This window comes from Coloeus monedula (genome assembly GCF_965178545.1).
Source record: "Coloeus monedula genome assembly, chromosome: 2".
Classification (NCBI taxonomy): Eukaryota; Metazoa; Chordata; class Aves; order Passeriformes; family Corvidae; genus Coloeus; species Coloeus monedula.
In genome coordinates, this window is record NC_138782.1 from 52,923,788 (window position 1) to 52,945,329 (window position 21,542).

Consider the following 21,542-nt stretch of genomic DNA (forward strand, 5'->3'; position numbering starts at 1 on the left):
ATTTCCCTCAAGACCTCTCTCCTTGCTCATGGTATTCAGAACCATCTCTAGACAGAAGAAAAAAGAAGCAAGTTCATCATCGCAGGACAGTAAGATACTTACTTTTTGTACTCTTGGTAAAGTTTTCAGTGTTAATGCATGAAAAAGTTAGTGGATGTTTATTTCTGGATGTGCATAGGAGTGAGGTTACCATAACTATGTGCCAGCAGTACAACTGTATTCATGAATGTGTTTCATATGTAAAGTATTAGCTGAAAATATTCAGCCTTAAATTGCTGGAGTTGCATTTTTGTTAGTATCTCTATAACCATGTCTTTCCCTTGTTAAACACAATAATTTAACCATCTTGTTTTTACTCAGTGGTAAGAGCCATCTACTCCACTTAGTCTTAGTGATCACACTACAAAAGTTACCTCCCATCTGTCATTGGCCCCTTCAAGATTTCTGGGATGTCTAGATCCAGGAGAACTAGCAATGAGACAGATCCTCACGGGGGGGGATAATAAATAGGGACAATTGTGCCAGTGAGCAGGCTCAAGTGGGACATAAATGGTGACAAAGGAAACATTTACTTTAAAGGTGCAAGATTCTATTCAGCTAAAAGTGAGTCCTATTTGGAATGTAGCGTACGCCCTAGAAGCAAACTAGACACTGAATGTTGTCTTTGTTCCTTTTTAGGAGTGTAAACACTACCTTATGTTCTCAAGTAAGAAGACACTAATGAGACTTAGATGCAGACACTCAAGCAAGTGGAATGATAACTCACAAGATACTCAGTTTCATGATAAACAAGAATATGTAAACAACCAAATGAGTCACCAATTCAGATAGTACTAGACACCCCATATGGATTGTCACAACACAGCACCATAGCAGCATTTTGATTTAAGGCAAAGTCTTGCTGCTCATCCCATCACATTTAGTGAACGGTGGTAGCATTAGCAGCACTGTGATTTACTCTCTGCTTTCAATGGGTCTAGGTCCAGTTTTGGTTTCCCCACATCATTCTCTTCATTAGGAAAGGTTTTGTAATTGGCAAGGATGTTTTCCACCAAGAATCGAGCAGCTTCATCTATGTTGATGTTGTCCTAAAAATGTTGAAAGGCAAGAAGTCAGTGATTCTTTTGAAACAGTCACATATTCCTATTAAAAAGCTGTCCAAAAAGAAAAAGTCTCATCGGCAGGACACAAACAGTTTAGGTGCAAGAAGTCATTGCTCACACTTTTTTTTTCTTGAAAAAAGTTAGCAGAAAGGTTTGAGACAATTATTCACCCATATTACAAACTGAATATTGACTCTAATCTAGTAGGCAGTCAGGGGAATGAGTGTCACCTGCATTTGGAAGACTCACAAATGCCAAAGTGCATTTCTGTCTCAGGAAAGATCCTAGGCAATTACACCATCTGTAGTATTGTCCTACCTTTTGGAGCTTTTTTCTGTTTCTGATAGAGTTTGGATGCACTTATTTATGTAAAAGGATCTTTTCCATGAGCCTCAAAATCACAACTATTTCCAAGTCCCTCATCTAGCCACTCTACATATTCTTGTGCATACTTTGAAAAGTACATTCACATACACTCTAAAGAATGCATGTGTGCAGGATACTTAAGAGATGTACTTGTCAGAACATCCCAGTTTCTGAGGGTCCAAGCTGGCCTAGTGCCAAGGAGTCTCCAGCCACAGGTTTGACCCGGCTGGGCCATCTGTTAGCACAGGGCTGCCATGTTTGGAATTGCTCATCTTTGGTTCCAAAGGAAATACCAGCCCAGTGTATTATTGATGTCTAGTCTTAGGATCCACTTATCAGTTCCAATAGAAAGGCAAAAGCAGATTAATAGGGCAGGAGTTAAAACCATGAACTGTTTTGGTATGCTTAGAAAACAAGAAAGCTGTCCTAAATTTTTGCTATTTTAACTACAATTCTTCAGAGTCCTAAACAAGTCAATATCTAAGCTATAACTGTTATTGTCTGGATTTTTCTCTACACCAAGAACCTTGTTCATACCTTGTCCTATCTTAAATGCCACCTAAAATGCAAGTTGTCACGAGAATTTCACATTAGATTTTGTTCTAATGTTACTTTCATTTATTTTTAAGCCATAATACACTTTATATATGGCAATGTTACAGGCAGGTAAAGCTCCCAGGAAGATTATACCAAAGCAGAATCTTGGTATTCTTTTTGAGTATAAAGAGCCTTAGAAATAGTTTTTAGCAACAGATGGGTGAGTTTGGAAATATTTTTTCAAATGCAAATAAATTGTTAGCTAATTTAACTAATTCCTTTCACTGTGTATCCTTCTCTTAAAGGAATCAAAGATCAACTTGTTACTTTATTTCTTATGTTCTTCTTCCAGACTCTTTGCTTTTTAAGAGTTGTCTAAACATCATTGTGTAACACTTCGGCAGCAGCACTTAAAGGAAGTGGGCAAGGCGAGGGAAAAGTGGGACCTTGAGGCTTATCTTACTTTATGAAGGATTCATCAGCCAGACCAGTAATCTGGTCTGTCAACCACAGTGTCCTCATCTAGAGGAGTCCTTCGTTTTAAGAATCAGTTGAGCTTTAAGGAAATAACTGGATTTCACTTCCAACTAAGATGCTGCCAGTTTAATCTGTGCATTGACAAAAAGTCTGTAGACTAAAACTATACAATAAATGAAATTACTCAACATTAACTGAATAAACTAGATGTCTTTCTTAACTTAAATTACTATTCAGAACAATTTGTTTTTCTCTGCTTGAGTCTTGACATTGCCTGATAAAACAGAAAAGTGCTTTAGCAACACCACGGGTAGGTAGTAATGAGTAAGCAGTTAGCTCATTTGCTTCAAATCCTGCCATTTCTACATACAACAGTGAAGGCAGAAAGTGCATTTAAAAACCTGCACCTAAAGATTACCTGTATCTTCTGGATAGCTTGATCAGCATTTAGTAGTATTAACATCTAAAGAATGATGGATCCTCATGCATGCAAAATGAAAAAACTTATCAAACTCAGATAATCAAAGTTTCCAGATAGTTTCAAGGTTCTCTGAATTTAAGGTAAGTTTTAATCTAAACCAAATATGCCTCATCTTCCTCAGGAGTGAAGCTAGCCTGCACATCACTTCATTTGCTGAACACTGGATATTTGACTGTCACTTCCTATACTTGCTAACTTTATTTCCTACACGACTGTATTCATCCCTTCTTATGCCAATACTCAAAAGACTAAAAATATTTTTCTATTATGCTCACCTTGGCAGATGTTTCAAACCATCCAACAAAGCCACCTTCTCTGCAGAACTGGTCCATTTGAGAGGGATTCTGGCTGCCATCTTTCTTCTGGTCACACTTGTTTGCAAGTAGAACAGCAGGGATGGGGCTGCCATTGGGAAGTAGTACTTTACTGTCCAAATCATGCTTCCATTTTGAAACAGCCTCAAAAGTGGAGCCTCTTGTGACATCAAAGACCACAAAAGCACCAACTGCCTCTTTGTAGTATACTCTGGTCATATTTCCAAAGCGTTCCTGGCCTGAAAGAGAGGACAGTCACAGAGTATACTTATATCGAAGCATGAATTGTATTCAATGTAAATAGACTACTGTACCAGCTTAATTCATAAAAGTTCGGCATTTGGGTCTAGTCACCTAGTTCATATAACATTGCCTCCTTTATCTCATGTAAATTCATTGTAATAGCTATTATGTATATTATACAAGACAAGTCACATGCTAGAAGTAGTTTGCAATCCCAACTACCACCTGGAATTTTTCTTAAACTTATTTATTGAGTAGAAGTAATGCCTAAAAACACTACCAGTGCAGCTATGCACAAATCATTATTTCATCAAAGAATATTAAGGCTTATATCTAAATCTAGTTACTTTAGCTAAAGACTTAAGCAAACTCAGCCTTTCGCTGAATGGTGAGCAACAAGGGCTTTTGCAAGCTTCAAGGCTAACAGCCTTCAAAGCATCTTCTAAAGAAGTCACCTATATTATACATTTTTCCTTAGGGAAAAGTTCAAAAGGAGCTGCTATAGCTTAACAGTTCTGGCTAAACCTGTTATCTCTAACTTCATTTTTAAAATCAAAGATTTTCTCTGGATTAATTTTCAACTATAGAAGTTCTACAGCAATCCCAAGATTTAAAACAAGAATAGTTAAAGTACAGTTATTCACAACAAAAATCCAGAAAAAAAAAACAAAACAATTGCCCATAAGCAAAGGAAACTAAAAAAGCCTTTTCTTATTAAGTACAACTACTGCAGCCATAGTACTTGAAATGTAAAATTAGAGTGCGTCAGTTCAGTTATTCTTCATTGGTCAGACCATCATGATGTGTTTACATTTTAGTATGCATAGCAGTATCAAGTCTTAGCACATTGTTTAGGAAGTCTGAGCTACTAAAATAACTTCCTGCTTTGTTTGCAAGTCTTCATTGGGAAAAGCAGTCTCTGCACTCTACCATTTAATTTTACAGTGTATCATCACTTTGGCTTTTATCCTTTAGTGCATATGATGTTTTAGAATACAAAAAGAGCTGTATTTGGAAACCTAGTTGTCCTCTGTTTATAAACATTCAAGTCCACCTTTGATTAGCAAGGACAAACAGATAAAAGGAGAACTGTGTGTGTTATCTTCTAAAAGAGACAGAAATTCAACAGATGAAGGAAGTTGACAAGAGATCCCGTTCAGCAGTGTGCATTTCTAGCTCAATTGCCTCATTTCAATGTCAGTACTTCACAGTACGATTAGCTCATTCCCTACAGACACTTTCTGAAAAGGTTGCCTAAGCAGCTGTTAGAATTGCCTGAAAACAGCAGCAGCCACAGTAAAGTTCCAGTGAACTATAAAGAAGCTGACTTTATTTCTGTCCATTCACTTTAAACTATGATGCTGCAGAAAACAGCATCACTATCCAGCATACTCTTCAGAATGGATATTACACATTATTTTTGTCACTACTGGCTGATTATCTTGTGTAAGAACAAGCAGGATCCAAGAAGAAAGGTCTTATCTCCATACTCAAAGCTCAAGTTTTGAAGCAGCATTAATGCCATGGACTTCTAAGGCCATGCAAAAAATCAGGCACCAAGCCTGCATCTCTGTGACTCTGCATCTGGAAAAGCCACATTGCTAATACAATTCTCCTAAACAATACACAAGTAACTCACACCATCTCCTTTGCCTGGACTCTCATGCATAAAAGCAGTTTTTAGTATAGCCTTACTAAAAATTGTACCATTGGCCACTGTTTCCACAAATCAAGTGCCATTAGGAAAGAGTTAGATCAGAAGGCTTTTACTACTTCTGCAGGTCAATGATGTCACATTTGAAGAAGCTTTACCCTTAGAATGCAGGGATTTTGATTTTGGGAGGTTGTTTTTTTTTTTTTTTCTGATGGAGTTCCACACTGTCAAATTCAGTCACATTAAGCCAGTCACTGCATAGGGCACCAAACAAGCTTTGAGGGGATCCTTCTCAGCTTCCCGATTTGTTTAATTGTCAGTATCACCACCAATTCCTGCCACACAGGAACATCTTGGACTGTGCTGAAGCACTGACTCCAGCATCCAATTCAGGCAGATATCCCTTCACACCACAGGACAGCCCCACAACACTAACAGTGTAATCTCAAGGTCTAAAATGCCCTGTACCAGCCTCAGTCTTCTACAGAAAGAGCTCTTCAATTGAGCCCTGAAAAGGTCCAGAATTGAACACCATTCACTATTATTTACATGAGACTGAACATGAATCTGAAGCAGCAAAGGAAACAGTCCCATCAGTCCTCCCTGTTCGCTGCTGGAGAGCTGGGAGGTTTCCAGGCTTTACTTAAGGCTGTTTTTCCAAACACTTGAACATCTACGTAAGAAAATTAAGTTGTATTGATTAGTTGTAGGAAGGGTTGCTAGACTGTTACTAGAAGGAGTAGACACAGCATGATCGCTACATATGAAAGCTCAGTTATTTAGGAATTGCAGGAAAAGTTATCAGGCAGTTATCATTTCTCAGACAGCAGTGCACACTGTAGGTAAACATGGCTGCATTCACTTAGCACAGTGAAGGGCATTACCATTGATTGAATCCCTTCCTGCCTATTGCTCTCCCATCCAAAAAAGCTTTAAAGACAAAAAACAGTTGGCAAAGTGGCCATATGAGCCTCCTATAGCAATAACCATTCCTGAAAAATGCACAACAGTAAATTTAAGGTGTACAAAAAGGTGAAATTAGTACAGCATTACATATAGCTTCCAAAAAACAAAGTTACAAAGCATAGCTCAGAACCAAACTTGAGGAGTTGAAACACCACCAAATGGCTTTTCTTAAAGAAATACCAAGGGACCTAGCCTCGGCCAGAAACTGATCATCACTCAGATAAGTCTTCCCATTCCATTTCCAAGAGAAGTCCATCATTTTACCATAGCCCTCACCCACCTGGCCCAACATCTTTACACACAATAAGCTGGAGGGCTGCACTGGTTGCAACCAAGGTGGTCTGGCAGGCGATTCCTTGACACTGGTGACTTCTCATGCCCAGTATCTTCCAGCCTGTGTGAAGTTTTAACACCATGCAACCATCTGCCAGATAGGCTGTGCCAGAAAGGCAACAACTGTAGTTCTGCAGCAAAACTGGTTCAGACCAGCTGAATCCCTTCATGGCCTGACCAGGAGAAGCCACTGTAAATGGGGTTGTGCTGCTAACACAAAGATTCAGGAGTTCTAGAATAATGCAGATGCCAGGGTTAGCCTTGTACAGTGGCTTCTCACAGTGTAAGAAGACAGCAGTTCTGGCAGGAATGGAAGTCAGCATGGAACTGTATGTTACTTGGTACTCTATAGCAGCCACAGTATAAACCATGGGCTTTGGCTGTCCACAACAATCATTTAAATCTTATTTCCAGCAAGCTTTATTGATAGAAGTAAAATCTTTCTCTTGTAGTATGAGTTTTAGATTTAGAAAAACATTAATACATATTCTTGCACAGTTTTAATTTGGATAAAAGTAGAAAACTAATGTGCCTATCAGTACAAAAGCTTCTATCTTTACTTACTAGATTTAAGCTTTATATTAGGAAGATTTGATATCTCTTATCCTTGAACACACACAAGCTCAACATCATTGTATTCTTAGAAATGAATGCCTTTACAGCCCAATATGACTGCTGCCCTTTTCTAGAGTAACCCAAACCTCAAACCAGGTTATTACAGAGCTATTTTCACCTCCAGAATTCACATCCACTAACAATAAACCTGACCTGACTATTACAACTGTCTGGAGGCCTAATGAAGATGGATATACTGGATTTCATACAAAGACAGAACAGTAAAACATGGCCTGCCCAAAAGGTAAGAATTTTGTTTGGTGAAACATATACAACATGAGGCAGGAAAAGAATTCAGTTTCAACTGAGTGGATTTTTTGTACAATCCTGCCATTACTGACACAGCACATGCTGAGCTTCTTGTAGGGGGATGCAGAGCATTCTAGACAGCCTTTTGAAAATTTAACAGGACTTTCAGGCAGAGCTTTTGCAAGCACTTTTCTGCTTACAAAAAAAAACCCCCAAAACCCTCATACAGAAAAATTAAACTAGAAAACACTACTCCTCCAAATTCTCAAGGCTGAACATCATTCTCTTTGTTCTTAAAACTAAATGTCTCAACTTTTGCCATGCACAGTTCAGAGATTTGTCATGCCCCTTCCTCGGTCCAGCAGGATATTTGCTATAGTCATTTCTCCATGTGTGACAATAGTATTGAGCAGTACAGGAAGTGGATCATACCCCCAGAGGAGAAAAAGGCTAAAAGTGATCAGATTAAACTAGACTTTAAATCCCCAGTGTGTATAATCTTAGGAAGAGAGCAGGAAGATAACTAACTGCTTAGTACAGCAATAGAAAGGACATCACAAGTTTAATCGTTCTGGTAGGTCCAGTGACTAGGCCTAAACCTGATGGTACCACAAAAGTATACTTTGTGTTTTAGTAGCTCAGGTATAAATGAGGAGCTAAGCTACAGGACACTCACAGGGATCAGAAGTTTAATTTGCGGGTATGGAAGTGACTTCATACAATGCAAGTTCTGCATTCTCTAACCACAAAGTCTTCACACTGAAATGACTCAGCACATATTGCTACCATATTTTCCAGTAATTGCAACAACCTTAAGTGAAGTATTTGCACAATGACATTCATCAGGAAGTAATGCAGTTCCCTACAGCAGCACCCTACAGGAATAAAGTTGAGTTTAAAGCTACATCAGAACTTGGGAGCTATTCTCACTCCCCAGTTTACGTTGTAATGGGGGTGAATTGCAAATTTAAATCTACATGAAAAATTATAGCCAGGTTTGACGTTAGAAGCTTTATATTTGTCCTTTACTGCAAACGATAAGTTATCATTGTAACCTTGCCTTGAAGAACATTTGAAAGAGTTTCTACAGCAGTCTTTCCCAGTGTAAAGGAAAACCACCAGTGTCCTGTTTATCACAGCAGTGTGACTTATCATTGTAGCAGTTCTTGTGTGTATTTAGTGAAAGATACCCTACATTCCTGTTATTTCACTCTCATTATTTCAACTCTTAGCTCTTCCTACATGATGGGAATTGGGGTTAGAAAATGTACAAATGACCACTGGATAATGCACAATAATGAGTTTGTTAGGCTTTCTTCTCCCAGACTACTTACTCTTTTCACAAGTTAATATGCAGTTTATATCAACTAACAAGATCTTACTCAAAGAGAGTAAAAGGGCCCATCTAGAAGAAGTTCCTCCAGTTATTCTTTTTTGCTATGGAGGTAAATGTTGGCTTACCTCTGTCATTACCAACAGTATAGCAAGAGTTCCCCTATCTTGTAAAAACCCAAGCTTTACCTTACCCGAAGCCACACAACTCAAAAGAGATTTGTGTTAGTTGCATTTAAAACCTTAATATCTCATCAGGAATGCTGACTGACAACTGGACAAAGTTCTTCAAAGTTTCTCTTTCAGATGAGATTAACAGTTCTGGAATCCTCCAGAAGCTGTGTCATTAATGAGAAAGAGATAGATGACCAAGGGTTATAAAAGTCTGACAACTGCAAAAGTGAGCAAGTAGTTTCTTCCATTAAAGTAATATTAGTTCAAGCCATCTTTAACAGGCTCATCAGCTTAATGGGTAGCCAAAGCTCAAAATATGATTTTAACAACTTTGGCAGTTCCACATCAAAAAACCTTAAACTATAGATGTATAGTCTAGACTGCAGTCACCCAAAAGTCAGTGTACAACTAGCTGAAGAGCTTTACTCCCAAGTTGTTTGCTGCTAACTGGAAGACCATTGAAATGAAACTTTGCAGGTTTTTTTCTGGACTAAATAATAGAGTTGCCGAAAGTCTAGCAAATATCAAAAAGTCCTCAGTTTATGAATAGATTCAAGGATCTCTCACCAATTTTGTCCTACAGAACACTGAAGATGAAAATTCAAATAGTTGAAAAGGCAGTTTAAGTTCAACAGATGGAATAAGCCACACAGGAAAAGTTTTATTTGTAAAACCAACCCAAAAAACTATCCAGCAACTTCAGTAGTAAAGAAAATGATCAACAGATCTAGTGAACCAAATTCAGTTAGCTCAAAATGCGTAGAAGTAGCTTCCTACCAGTGCATTTCATTCATTCTGCTTTTCTATCAACAGTTACTATACACTGCAGTGATCACAGGCATCACAGAAGGCTTAGTTAAGCTATAGTGACTGACTGTAATAAACCATTTTTTAGTCTGGAAATACTTGAAAAATCTCCTTGCATTGTGAGAAGGGTTCTCAGCCCAACTATTTACCATGACCACTAATAGTCACTCACACCAAAACTCAAGAACAGTCAGACTAACTCTGACTGCCAACACCATGGCTCTTAGGTTCTTGCTATCAACTACTCTGACTTTATTGATCAGAGTACAAGCACAGTTCCAGCACTTAAACTTCAGTGCCAAGCTCCAAAACTAAATTGATTCAATCAATTTCCAGGACCATATGACATTTGTGCTTTTATTCAATGTAGATGGTAAAAAAGACCAATTGAACAATAAGTGAAAGCTCTTTTTTTTCCAGGAACACCTGAGTGACAATTCCATATTTACAATTCCACCTCTCAGTAAAGTTAATGTCATTCTGTGGGATAGATTTAAGCTAAAGCACCATCCAAAATGGCTGGGAACATAGTTCAATCCTCTAATTGAGTTAGAACTACTGTCACTTTCAAAACTCACCTAGGCCCTTCAAGGGCCACAGGCAGGAGAAGACCACACTTTGAATGCCAGCTGGATGTTTGGCACAATACAGTAAATATCCAGAACTGCCCTGAGGATGAATCTCCCAGTTCTCCAGACATCTAATGTACATTTTAGTATTACCAGGGTCATGTGTGAGTTGACCGAAGTTCCTTTTAAAAGATATATAAACATGTTACTGGCAAGTTACCACTGCTGACAGCTATCCCCCATCTCCCCAAACCAGCACATCTTGTCCCAGAACTGTCTTACCTAATTAGATTGGATCTGTTATTCTGCAAGAAGTAGGTTAACCAAACCACTATCAATAGTACAGCTCACTTTCAAGTGCATCTACCTGCTTTTTCCCATGGATAGGGGCCACAGATTGAGAGTAGACAGACTACAAGATTGTTAATACCAGATGACTCCCCACTCCTCAGTCTTATCCATTTAAACTGTAAGCGAAAAGCTGCCACATGTTAAAAACATGGAGGTGTTAAACTATTTAATGACATAGACACATTTGCAGACGACACCAAGCCGAGTAGTGCAGCTGCCACACCTGAAGGATGAAATGCCATCCAGAGGGACCTGGACAAACTTGAGAAGTGGTCCCATGGGAATCTCATGAGGTTTAACAAGACCAAGTGCAAGGTGCTGCAACTGGGTTGGAGTCCCAACACAGGCTAAGGGATGAACAGACAGAGCAGCTGGGCCAAGAAGGACTTGGGTGGTGGTGGATGAGAGGTTGGACATCACCCAGCAATATGCACTCACAACCCAGAAAAATCACCTGTATCCTGGGCTGCATCCAAAGCAGCGTGGCCAGCAGAGTGAGGGAGGTGATTCTGCCTTTCTGCTCTGCCCTTGTGAGAGCCCACCTGGAGTGTAGCATCCAGGACCCCCAACAGAAGAAGGACATGTTGGAGCAAGTCCAGAGGAGGGCCATGAAGATAGATGATCAGAGGGCTGGACCACCTCTCCTCTGAAGACAGGCTGAGAAAGTTGGGATTATTCAGCCTGGAGAAGAGAAAGCTTCAGGGTGACCTGAAGCCTTCCAGTGCCTAGAGGGAGACCTACAGGAAAGATGGAAAGGGACTATTTACAAGAGCATGTACTGACAGGACAAGGGGAAATGGTTTTAGACTGAGAGTAGGTTTAGATAAGATAGTAGGAAGAAATTCTTCACTGTGAGGGCGGTAGGGAACCAGAACAGGCTGCCCAGAGAAGCTGCAGATGCCCCATCCCTGGAAATGTTCAAAGGCCAGGTTGGATGGGGCTCTGAGCAACTTACGGTCTACTTCCATGGCAGCAGGGTTGGAACTGTCTGATCTTTACGGTTCCTTCCAGCCCAAGCCATTCTGCGATCCTATGATATTAGCAGCTCTATTAGATGTTAGAAACCTGTGTTACAGTACCTCTAGCTTGGCTTTTACTTTCCACCACTCTGAAAAAGTGGTATTTGTGGTTCTGGTGACAAACACAGAGAGGTTAAGAAGCGAGAATTACTAGAATATTGTGTCTTCCTGTATGAGACAGATACTCGAACTAGCTTCACTGACTCCAGTACTTACAGTTTCTAACAGACAAAAGCCTCAGACAATTACAACTGCTAGTGTCCTTTCTTACTAAGGCTGGCATGGGTAAATTAACCAACCACTGGATGGATCTCTTCCCAACACTGACCCTTTCCCAAATGCTTCAGAGCACTCTTCAGGGCAAAAGCCAGTTAATCCCTGTTTGACTGACTCACAATTTATTGTAAAAGACAACCTTTGATCCTCTGGTTATGTCTATATTAGAAAGTTGCAGGGTGCAGCTGAAGCAGTTCTGTTGAACGATGCAGTGCCAGATGCATGACAATGACAATATACTGTACATACACAGTATGTATGAGACACTGTAGTCATTGAAAAGTTACTGAACATTATCAGTAAGTGCAGCAGTGTTTTGATTATTTATATATCACAAAGTATTTCCACATGTTCATAGAAGTCACTATTTCATTCTGAAAAGGTAGGAAGCAGTTTGCTTTATAGTTCCATTGCACAACATAGCCAGTTTCTAACCTAACAATTTGTTAACTACATGAAATTTCAAAATCATGACTAGTCTTTCCATTCACTGTTTACTATCATTACACTTTAACACAGGACAGTCCTGTTCACTACCAGGGAAACAGCAAGAGCACTGAAATGGCAAGAGCTTAGAAGTTAGACACCTGATTTCTGCCAGGAACTATGATTTATCAACCTAGTAGAAAAGGCATGTCATTCTCTCAAAGATGAAAATTTTCTCTCAAACTGCAAAGCTCTCACTGGGAATTTTACAGCAAGACTGAAACGTTTCATTGTTGCCTGTAGTCTTGGGCTAATCTAATTATTTAATTGTCTGAACTGACTTTACCAGCTTACTGTTCTGTCTTTAAGAAGTTTAGAGGCAATACCCTGCACTTAAGAGTTCACTGGGTTTTGTCCAACATCATCTGTATTTTATGCAGCAGTATGACAGTCATGTTTGTATAAGAAACCACCTATTTTTTTTTTGCATCTTTGCTAAACAGCAAGTGAGACAAAGTCCCTGTTTAAGCACCAGATTTCAATCCCCAGAAAAATCACAGTGCAATCAAGCTAAACAATTTCTAACTAGCTGTCAAATGCAGCATGTATGGAACAATTCTCCTGCATTAGGATTTTAAAAAGTTGACATAGTCCAATTAGTGCCAGCAACAGCATGAATTGGTACTTCCTACCTTGCTTTAACAAGACTTACCCACACAAGTAATCTGCCAGAGTTAAGCTATTTCACACCTGACACCCTCTGATCCATACCCTTTGGTACACTGCCATGTGGCCAGAGCGGCACTGTGTACTTCACAGTGATGCTGCACAGCACTACAGCATTTCACAGCACATGGGAGAACAATTCTAAAGTCAGTTTGTCTCCAGAACAACTTTATCACAAGACTGAAAAAATGTTAATCTCTAAAATGGTCGATGTGTCATGGCATATTGTGTGTGATTGGAATTTTGTATCAAAAAGCCACCACTTTGCTCTGCCCAGCGCTCTAGCCTGGGAGCATTTGAAGAACAAGCTCCCATAAGCTGTTTGCAGTGACATTCAGAGGCTAATTATCAATCTCTTACTTGAAAAGCTGTTGAAATCCATACAATAAGGAATATTTATTTTCATTACCTGATAATGTAGAAGCCATGGCTACTGACAGTTTGCTAGCCTTCTCCAGACAGTTAAGACATTTCTTTCTAAGCAAGCTCTATAAAGCCCTGAAATCCCACCATTTTTCAAAGCATACTCTCACTCCATTTATCCTCTTCTTGTGTCTCCATAGCCAGAAGAGATCTTTGGATATTGAACATTGTTCCACAGTAGTTTGAGAAGCATGCTGTGCTTTGTTGTCACTCCTGGTCATGCTAGCTTTAACACCTGCAGGAATTTCACAAGAGGTATTCCTGTATTTTCATGCAAAAATATAAACAGACATTCCCTTCCTGCAAATCACTTTTCTAACATGCCATATCACACTTCTGAACCTCTGAAGCAAGTACTTGGAAGGAACCATTCACAGCAGACTACAAAAGCAAAGCAATGGTTACCACTGGAATTCATAGAAGGTATCTCTGACAGCTGTGAGACTGAATCCAGTGGTGTCAGGCACTACTGAGGGGAAGAATCTTATTTTTTACAGCATGCTAATGTCTTTTCTGGAACCAGGAAGATAAGATTATTTTCTTTCCTTTATGTCATAAATTGAGAATTGCCCCTTTATAGCACTTGCCAACTCAAATTGCACTTGTGGATATGCACTTTGTCCTAATATGCAGCTTTGTCCTAATATGCACATGTAAAGAAATCCAAACCGGTAAGAGGCAAAGTGGAGATGTAAATAAGGTTAAGCCTCAAGATTCTGAAGCTGCAGCTTCTGAAGATGCAAGGAGAGTTGAAAAAGCTTGATTTACATTCATGTAAATGCCATACAATAAGAGGAAAGCATATATTCAATGTTGTCTGTGCCAGTTTGTCTCAGAAGGGCAATGTGCTTGACTTGTCAAACCAGCTTAATTTCTGACTACTTGAGTAAGTATTACATGAAGGGCAAAAATTTAATTAATACTTGCCTTCAGAAAAGTGGGTGATCCATGTAAGATTGTTATTTCTGCAAAGCTTTCTAGTTTGTTTCATAAACTATTCCAAAACTTAGCTACACTGAGCACTATATATTGTATTCCCCCCTGTCCACTGTATTGCACATAAGAATTTGGGTATTGTTTGCCTTTAAGGTAGATTTCCCCTGTCCATTTGATGTATATCCATCCAGTCATCCCTTATTCTCTGTATCAGAGTACTAGGAAAGCATTTTTATTGTGATCTTGTAGGAAGCATAAAACTCCCAAGCAACTGCTATGTGACATCTGTTTGAAAATAAGGCTGAAGCACCATCTATTCCACAGTGAATAGAAGCTCAAGCACTAAGTGCATTTCCATTGTAGAAATTAAAAGCACCTGTAAGATAAATACACTGAACTTTCTTTAAAGCCTGTACTAAATCGGGTGGTCTTTTAGGATCACATATTTAACCCCATTTCTCATAGAACACCTTGAAAGGCCTACGGGTAAATTCTAAGCTTATTTCCAAGACATTCAAAGAACATGTCTCAATTTTCCCACTTTACTGAACAGTCCTGCCTTGCATAATCAAAATTACCACACTAAACTACCTTACAACACCAACATCAAGACAGTAGCATTTCCCATAGGCCTAAGGAATTCTATCAGCACAATGATGATAGGTTTAGTCCAAGATAACATACACAGTACTTTGAGTGGGTACATAAGATAAGCAAGAGAACCTTTGCCATTATGAATGCTTTGGTACCTCAGATTTCTGAGAGCTGGAAAAACACCAAAACCCCAAGTTTAACATATTCAGCACTCATTTGGATATTTAGCTGTAGAGCTCCAAGCACAGCAAGTCATTCTGAACTGAAAGCTCATAACCTTAATCCAGCTATTCCACAAGAGTAATAAGAAAGGACACCCACACAAGATTTCCCACAGAGGGGTGGTTTCTAGAAGGAAACAAAGTATACCTTCAGTTCTGTTTCGTGCCTCTACTGCTTCTGTGTTCAAAATCTTTCCACATGAGCTAGCCTTCTACTTCCCCTCCCCAAACTTTATCTGCTAGTCTTGTATGTTTTCAGTAAGCACAATCCTTAAGTAAATTTTCTCTCATGAGATTTATATTTAAACATGTGAGCAGGACGTAGTCAGAAATTAAGTCAAGTCTTTCATATTTCCATGACTGTGTAGACATAATCACATAGAAGGTTCTCCAACCCTGACTGGGAGTTTTCTGACCTGCCTCAGCTGTAAGCAAAATGATAGCATTCCTACCTCCATAGGAAGGCAGCTGCTCTTGGAACCTCCATCACCATATAAAACAAACAAAAAAACTTACCAGTGTCTGAAAAAGCTCTGAGCTCCAAGTTCTGCATCCATTTCTGATGCAGTTGTTTATGTGCACATTCTTCACTCATTAAGAGTATTCATAGCACTGAGAAAAAAATACCCGCATTTGGGGGCAACTTATCCTGGATTGTCTTGCCTCCACCTTATGCTCACTTGTACCAGGCACACAGCTAAGCAATTTTTTCATGGTTTCTTTGCTAGAGCTGCCATTTTAATGCCTTCAATATGCATTGTGGCTAAGGACAAGTTGTTACAAGAATACCTTGACTACTTTTAGAGACTGCTGCCTCCAAATTCTTCATACTTAGGAGAGACTTCTCTGCAAAGCAACTGAAGCATCCATGCCTCTGGCACAGAGCCAGGTATGGATAGGGAACACCAGAAGTTTTCTGGTTGTTTCCCTATAGACTTTCAGGGATGTATTAACATCACTTAATACTTGCTTTAGACCTCATTTAAAAATAAATAAAATCAGTCCATAATTCAAGAAACAAGCTAATGCCCCAGTACATAGAAGCAACTTGGCAGCCTTTATGACATGCCAATGGCACAAGTGCAGACTAACTGGTATACAGAGCTGCTTGAAACTAGAGTTTTCACATGGAAGTAAACTATCTCACATACTATAACAGCCTGAATGCCTTTGAAAGTCAACTATATCCATGGTTTCCTGTACTCTGTCCCATTTCTCATGGCTTCCTATAGATAAGACTAAAAGTTATTTAGAAAGTTAACTTGCTCTTAACATCAACTCACATATCTTAACACTCATTTATCTTCATATAAAAGACAGGTTATTCCAGCTCTTCTTCAACTTAGTATTTAACCAAAATATTTTATGTGATTTCTCCATCCTCTTGGGAACTTGTATATACCTATAACAACTTAGAGTTCAGTTCCTCTCAAGGTGACACACAAGGTTTTAGTAACAAATATACTTGCTACAAGTCTTATCATTCAACACTTGAAAGCCTGTAGAGCATATTTAGAATACCAAAGTACAATGATTCCTCTTCTGTTTAGCCGACTTCACAGTCATGCTCTGCCAGATAAAGCATTACTTCAGTTTTAATAAATATTTATACAAAAACATTCTAATTAAAACCCTGGAAGAAGAATCCTGTTACACCAAAGTTAATTCAGAATTCCTCAGAAAAAGCTTTAAAACCAAATTTGTCTACCAGTTGCGATTAGTGACAGTCTTCATGAGAAGCTATCTATGATGTTTACCACTCTGGCCCTCCAGCAAACTGCATGTTCATACAGGCTGATGTGAGTTAGTCAATGTGAGCACAAAAGCAGCAGCTAACACTACTCAGTTGCTGGTCTAATTAGATCAGCTTGAAGGATTCTATGATACAGAAAACCCTTTAAGCATTCTTTCAGTATCACCTGACAGCTTCACCAATATGCCACAGATACCACCTGAGCACACTGTGGGCAGTGCAGTGCTGTCTTGGGGCAACGCTTGCCAAACAGGAATCTCTAGTGTATTGAAATAGACTATAAAAGCACTTCCCTAACATTACAATTTCTTTGTTTTGCATCTCTTTACCACAATGATTCATTCCTACCTCCTTCCTACCTTGCCAATCATTTATGCTCTTTGATCAAGGTGGTCAACCTGGTTCTAACACTTTCAAAACTTATCCAGAAAGATATATTTTTCATTACTTCATGCATCAAGATTAAAAAAGAAAAAAAACCCAAAACAATTAAAACACAAGCCAACCAAACAAAAAACCCAAGAATAATGCCTAAGGGCAGCTAAAGTTCCTGCATGAACATGCATATAATCTGTTCAGCTTCTCTGTCTATGCTGTAATCAAGATAATTTGACAGTGACTGATCAGTCCTACTCTCAAGGTTTTTCATCACCTTCATTCAAGAAGTTAAAACATGTGTCTAAAAACTAAAATGCCTGACTATCTCTGAAATACAAAAGTCTAGGCACAACAGTAACCTTCCTCCCTCTTCATCATTTTACATCCCCTCCCCTTTGATGTCACTGCAAGAATTTGCGTTACATTATACCTTACAACAAGAGGGCTATTTTCAGCAGAAAAAGAAGCATAAGCAATGTAACACGGTCATGCTCTATTTGACAGAATTATCTAATCACAAAAAAAAAAAACCAAACCAAAACAACCTCAGCTAGCACAAGAATTTGAAGTCATCCAGTAACCTGCTGCATTGCAATAAACAGTGCAACATTCATCATCTTGCCTACAATCACATCAGAAACCAGCACACTATCTGCATTATGATCTTTAGCTAATGCATGAACTACATAGTCAGTTCGTATCATTGACTTAAGTACAAAACCTTAGACTGCAGCACCCGGCTCTTCAAGGAAAGCTTCTTATGAAGAACTGCTACGTACAAGCTTTTATCTAGTGAAAATAGCATCCCTTTCTATGCTTAAGGGTTAGATTTTATTTCAACAGCCTTTTTAAATGCATCAAAATCAATTCAGAATGCCAGCACCATAATGCTTGCAGGGAAGTCACATGTAACACTACTTACCATAAGATTCAGATCTCTTCAAGAGATCTAAAGCCGTTTGTCTGCACACACCAGCAGGCAAAATTATCTACGAGTTGTTGAAAGGCAAAAGACAGCTGGGCTGATGAGTTAAAAAGGAATGACTATCACATGCTCAGGCACTGTGCTACACTTCAATAAAGCGCTTTAGAGAATATTGTCTATGATTATAGAAGCCATCTTCAACCTGGTTCTTCAGCTAATAACTGCAATATAAACCTGTTAACATCCTCAGGTATTTAGAAATATTCCTGATTGTATACATAAACAGCTGCACTCCCACACTGAGGACTTCAGCAGCTTTAAGACCATCAAATAACCCCTATGGATACCAAAATACTCTTTATTTTACTAATTAACTCTCAAATGTCAAGTGCTGTAAGAGTCCAAATTGTTGCTGTCACACTGGCTAAACACAACCCAATCAAAAATCACCAAGATTACTTCCCTGCTTGTTTTTTTTTTTTCTTTGGGCAAGATTCCCTCAGCCCTTTGGAAGCAGAATACCCTAAACTAGCAGATTAGGCTAAGAGTTTGGAGTGCAAACTGCAGAACAGTTGTATCTTCCTTTTTCATTTCTGCTAGGAAAAGACTAGTCAGGGGTTTCATACAAAAGTCTTATAAAACAGGAAAAATATTTCAGTGACAGGAAAAATTTTAATTCTTCAATCAATTTACCACAAGCCTCCAGGGATTTATCAGCAGCTCTTAACTCAGTCTTCACCTAGCAGTATCAAAAATACACTAAGGGCAATAACCAAGAATGAAAAATATTGTCTTTTGGATCTTGACATTAATGTATGGATGTATTGATAGAACTTCCCAAACTGTAAATAGGTTCTGTCCAAACTTTGTGACAAGTTACAGCTAAGTTTCTGCCTATCCTGTTGAAACAGATTGCTTTGGCAAAGCACACAGCCTACCCAAGTCTGAGCAATGAAGGGCTGAGAAGTCAAACACAAGCACGGCAGCCTGCCAACAGCCTCCCCTCTTCAATCTTTGGAATCCCAGGCTCGCTAAAATATACCCAGAGGATTGCAGCAGTTTGTACTGATACTGTTAATTGAGTCACAGAAAGTTAAAGCTGATTCACAAAATGAACACATCAAAAGAGAAAGCCTGCCAACATTTTGCTTGCTCTTCAAAACAGCTATTAGAAAATATTTTCATTTGCCCTACAGGCCAGCAACAGAAAGATCCATGGTGTATTTCAGCATATGGCAATAAGAAGGCTTTTTAGTTTGAGGAATCATATTTGAAGTGTTTTAGAGCAAAAAGACCACAAGCTGATGTACAGCTGGTCTGTCACAGGATTACAGCAGCCACATGTTACACTTCCTCATTTCTGAGCTTCCACTGATAAGAATATAGTTCATGGAAACAGTAACTACCAGGTTTTTTCCCTTGTGTCTTCCAGTAGCGCAAGTTTAAACACCAGCATTTGAAATAAAGTCTACTTTCTCATATTCAAGGATATACTGAGGGTGATAGAGAGATGAGGAGAGCTGCAGGCTAACACGTGGGTTGCACACAAAGCTAGAAATGCAATACCAACCAAGGTGATTACAGAGCTGAGGGACAGACTTCTTACAAGACCACAGCAAAACAAAGATTGTTTTGTAGCATTCAATAGCACAGCATAAGCATAGTTAACCACCGTAGGTATACAGCTGGGAGTCTTTGAAAGAGAAATGTTAAAGAACAGGTTTGAATGATATACAGGAAAGGAATAATGCATGGTTTCGGCAAGTGAACAGGACTTTTCTGTTTCCATGTGCTCCAAATATGTTTCTAATACACAAATTTGTGATTTGAATGTAGAACTAAGCATAACAGAAGTTCCATTCCCTCATCGGTGCAGCAGGGATGCAAGTTACTTTTAAATTAACCAGGTGACTCCAAGCACAAAAAGTTTAAGCATTCTTCCTTTGAGGACAATTCTAGCTATTTGAATTACTTTTAACCTGTAAAGCATAGGGCATTACATGCATTACAGGGCTGTAACCCTGAATTAGTTTCAGCAGTAGCCATAACCAAGGCCACCACCACCCAGAAAGGAGGCGTAGTATGAGCAGGAACACTCCGGAAGCCCTGGATGCAGCAGTGAGAGCAGAGCAGCTGGTTGAGGACTGCTGCAAAACCCTGGGCCAAGCCAAGAGCCCCACCAAGTCCGCTAACGGGAGAGCACGTAGCTTGTAAAATGTGAAAAACTCCATTGCCACATCAAGACTCCCTCTACTTACACCTCAAAAGCAAGAATGAGACGTTGCTGATAACGGGGCTAAGACGAAAACCAAGAAGACAGATGTCACAGCCAAAACACGCTTTCCTCCGCAGAGGCCGTGCGCCGGGCCCCCGACAGCGGGTTCACAGCGCCCTCGGCGCGCACCCTGCCGGGAGCAGCCCGCCCCGACCCGTACCTGCGATATCCCAGAGCTGCAGGCGCACCAGGGTCTTACTGTCCCAGTTGATGACTTTGAGCGCGAAATCCACGCCGATGGTGGCCCGGTAGTGCTGGGAGAAGAGCTGGTGCACGTAGCGCTTGATAATGCTGGTTTTGCCCACGCCCAGCTCCCCAATCACCAGCACCTTGAAGAGGTGCTCCCGGCACTCCGGCGCGCCGCAGCCCGCCCCTTCCCCGCCGGCCATCCTCGGCTCTCCCTCCCTCCCGTGGAGTGCGGCGGAGAGGCCGGGCTGCCGGGGCCGCGGCTCTCCCGCTTTTAAACTTTCCCAGCCAGCAACTTTCCTCCAACTTTTTCCAGCCGGCTCCCCGCAGGGCCGGCCCTCGCCGGACGGGGAAGACGGAGCAGGGTGGAGGGTAGGCGGCAAGCAACCAAGCCCAGCCACCACCTGACTCCAGTCACAGGACACGGAAACTCCGCGGGCTTATAGCGGCCCGGGGGAGGGCGGCGGGAGGGGCGGAGGGAGGGACTCGGCCCGCCCCGCCGCTCTGGGACACCGGCTGGGAACGGGAAAGGGCCGCCGCGGGAGTGAGTTCCCCCGTGGCTGCTTAGGGCGGGCCGGGCTGGGAGCGGCAGGGCAAAGCGGGCTCGCTGTACCGGGGGTTGAGCCTCAGAAGAGGGCTTGGGCTGGGCAAGTGTCAGCTCCCTGCAGGTGCTATCCTCTGCTCCGTTCTAGAGGTGGTGGCGGCAGCGAAGTTTTCTCCCGGGCAAGTCTCTGAAAGCACCCGGGTTCTCTCCCCACCGTCCGGCAAAGAGAGTTTTATGGCAGAGGGGTCCGTAGGACAGAGGGCCTTATCAGGATGCGTGGCAATAGGAG

General features: G+C 40.4%; 1 protein-coding gene across 1 annotated transcript; it reads right to left on the reverse strand.

Moving 5' to 3' along the window:
* Positions 1–850: 850 nt before the first annotated feature.
* On the reverse strand, positions 851–21,047 carry RAB32 (RAB32, member RAS oncogene family). Its single transcript, XM_082303043.1, has 3 exons — positions 20,684–21,047; positions 3,240–3,517; positions 851–1,088 (listed from the first exon to the last, which is right to left on the reverse strand). The coding sequence occupies exons 1-3, from the start codon at positions 20,910–20,912 to the stop codon at positions 939–941; spliced, it is 657 nt and encodes a 218-aa protein (XP_082159169.1). The 5' UTR covers positions 20,913–21,047; the 3' UTR covers positions 851–938.
* Positions 21,048–21,542: the final 495 nt, after the last annotated feature.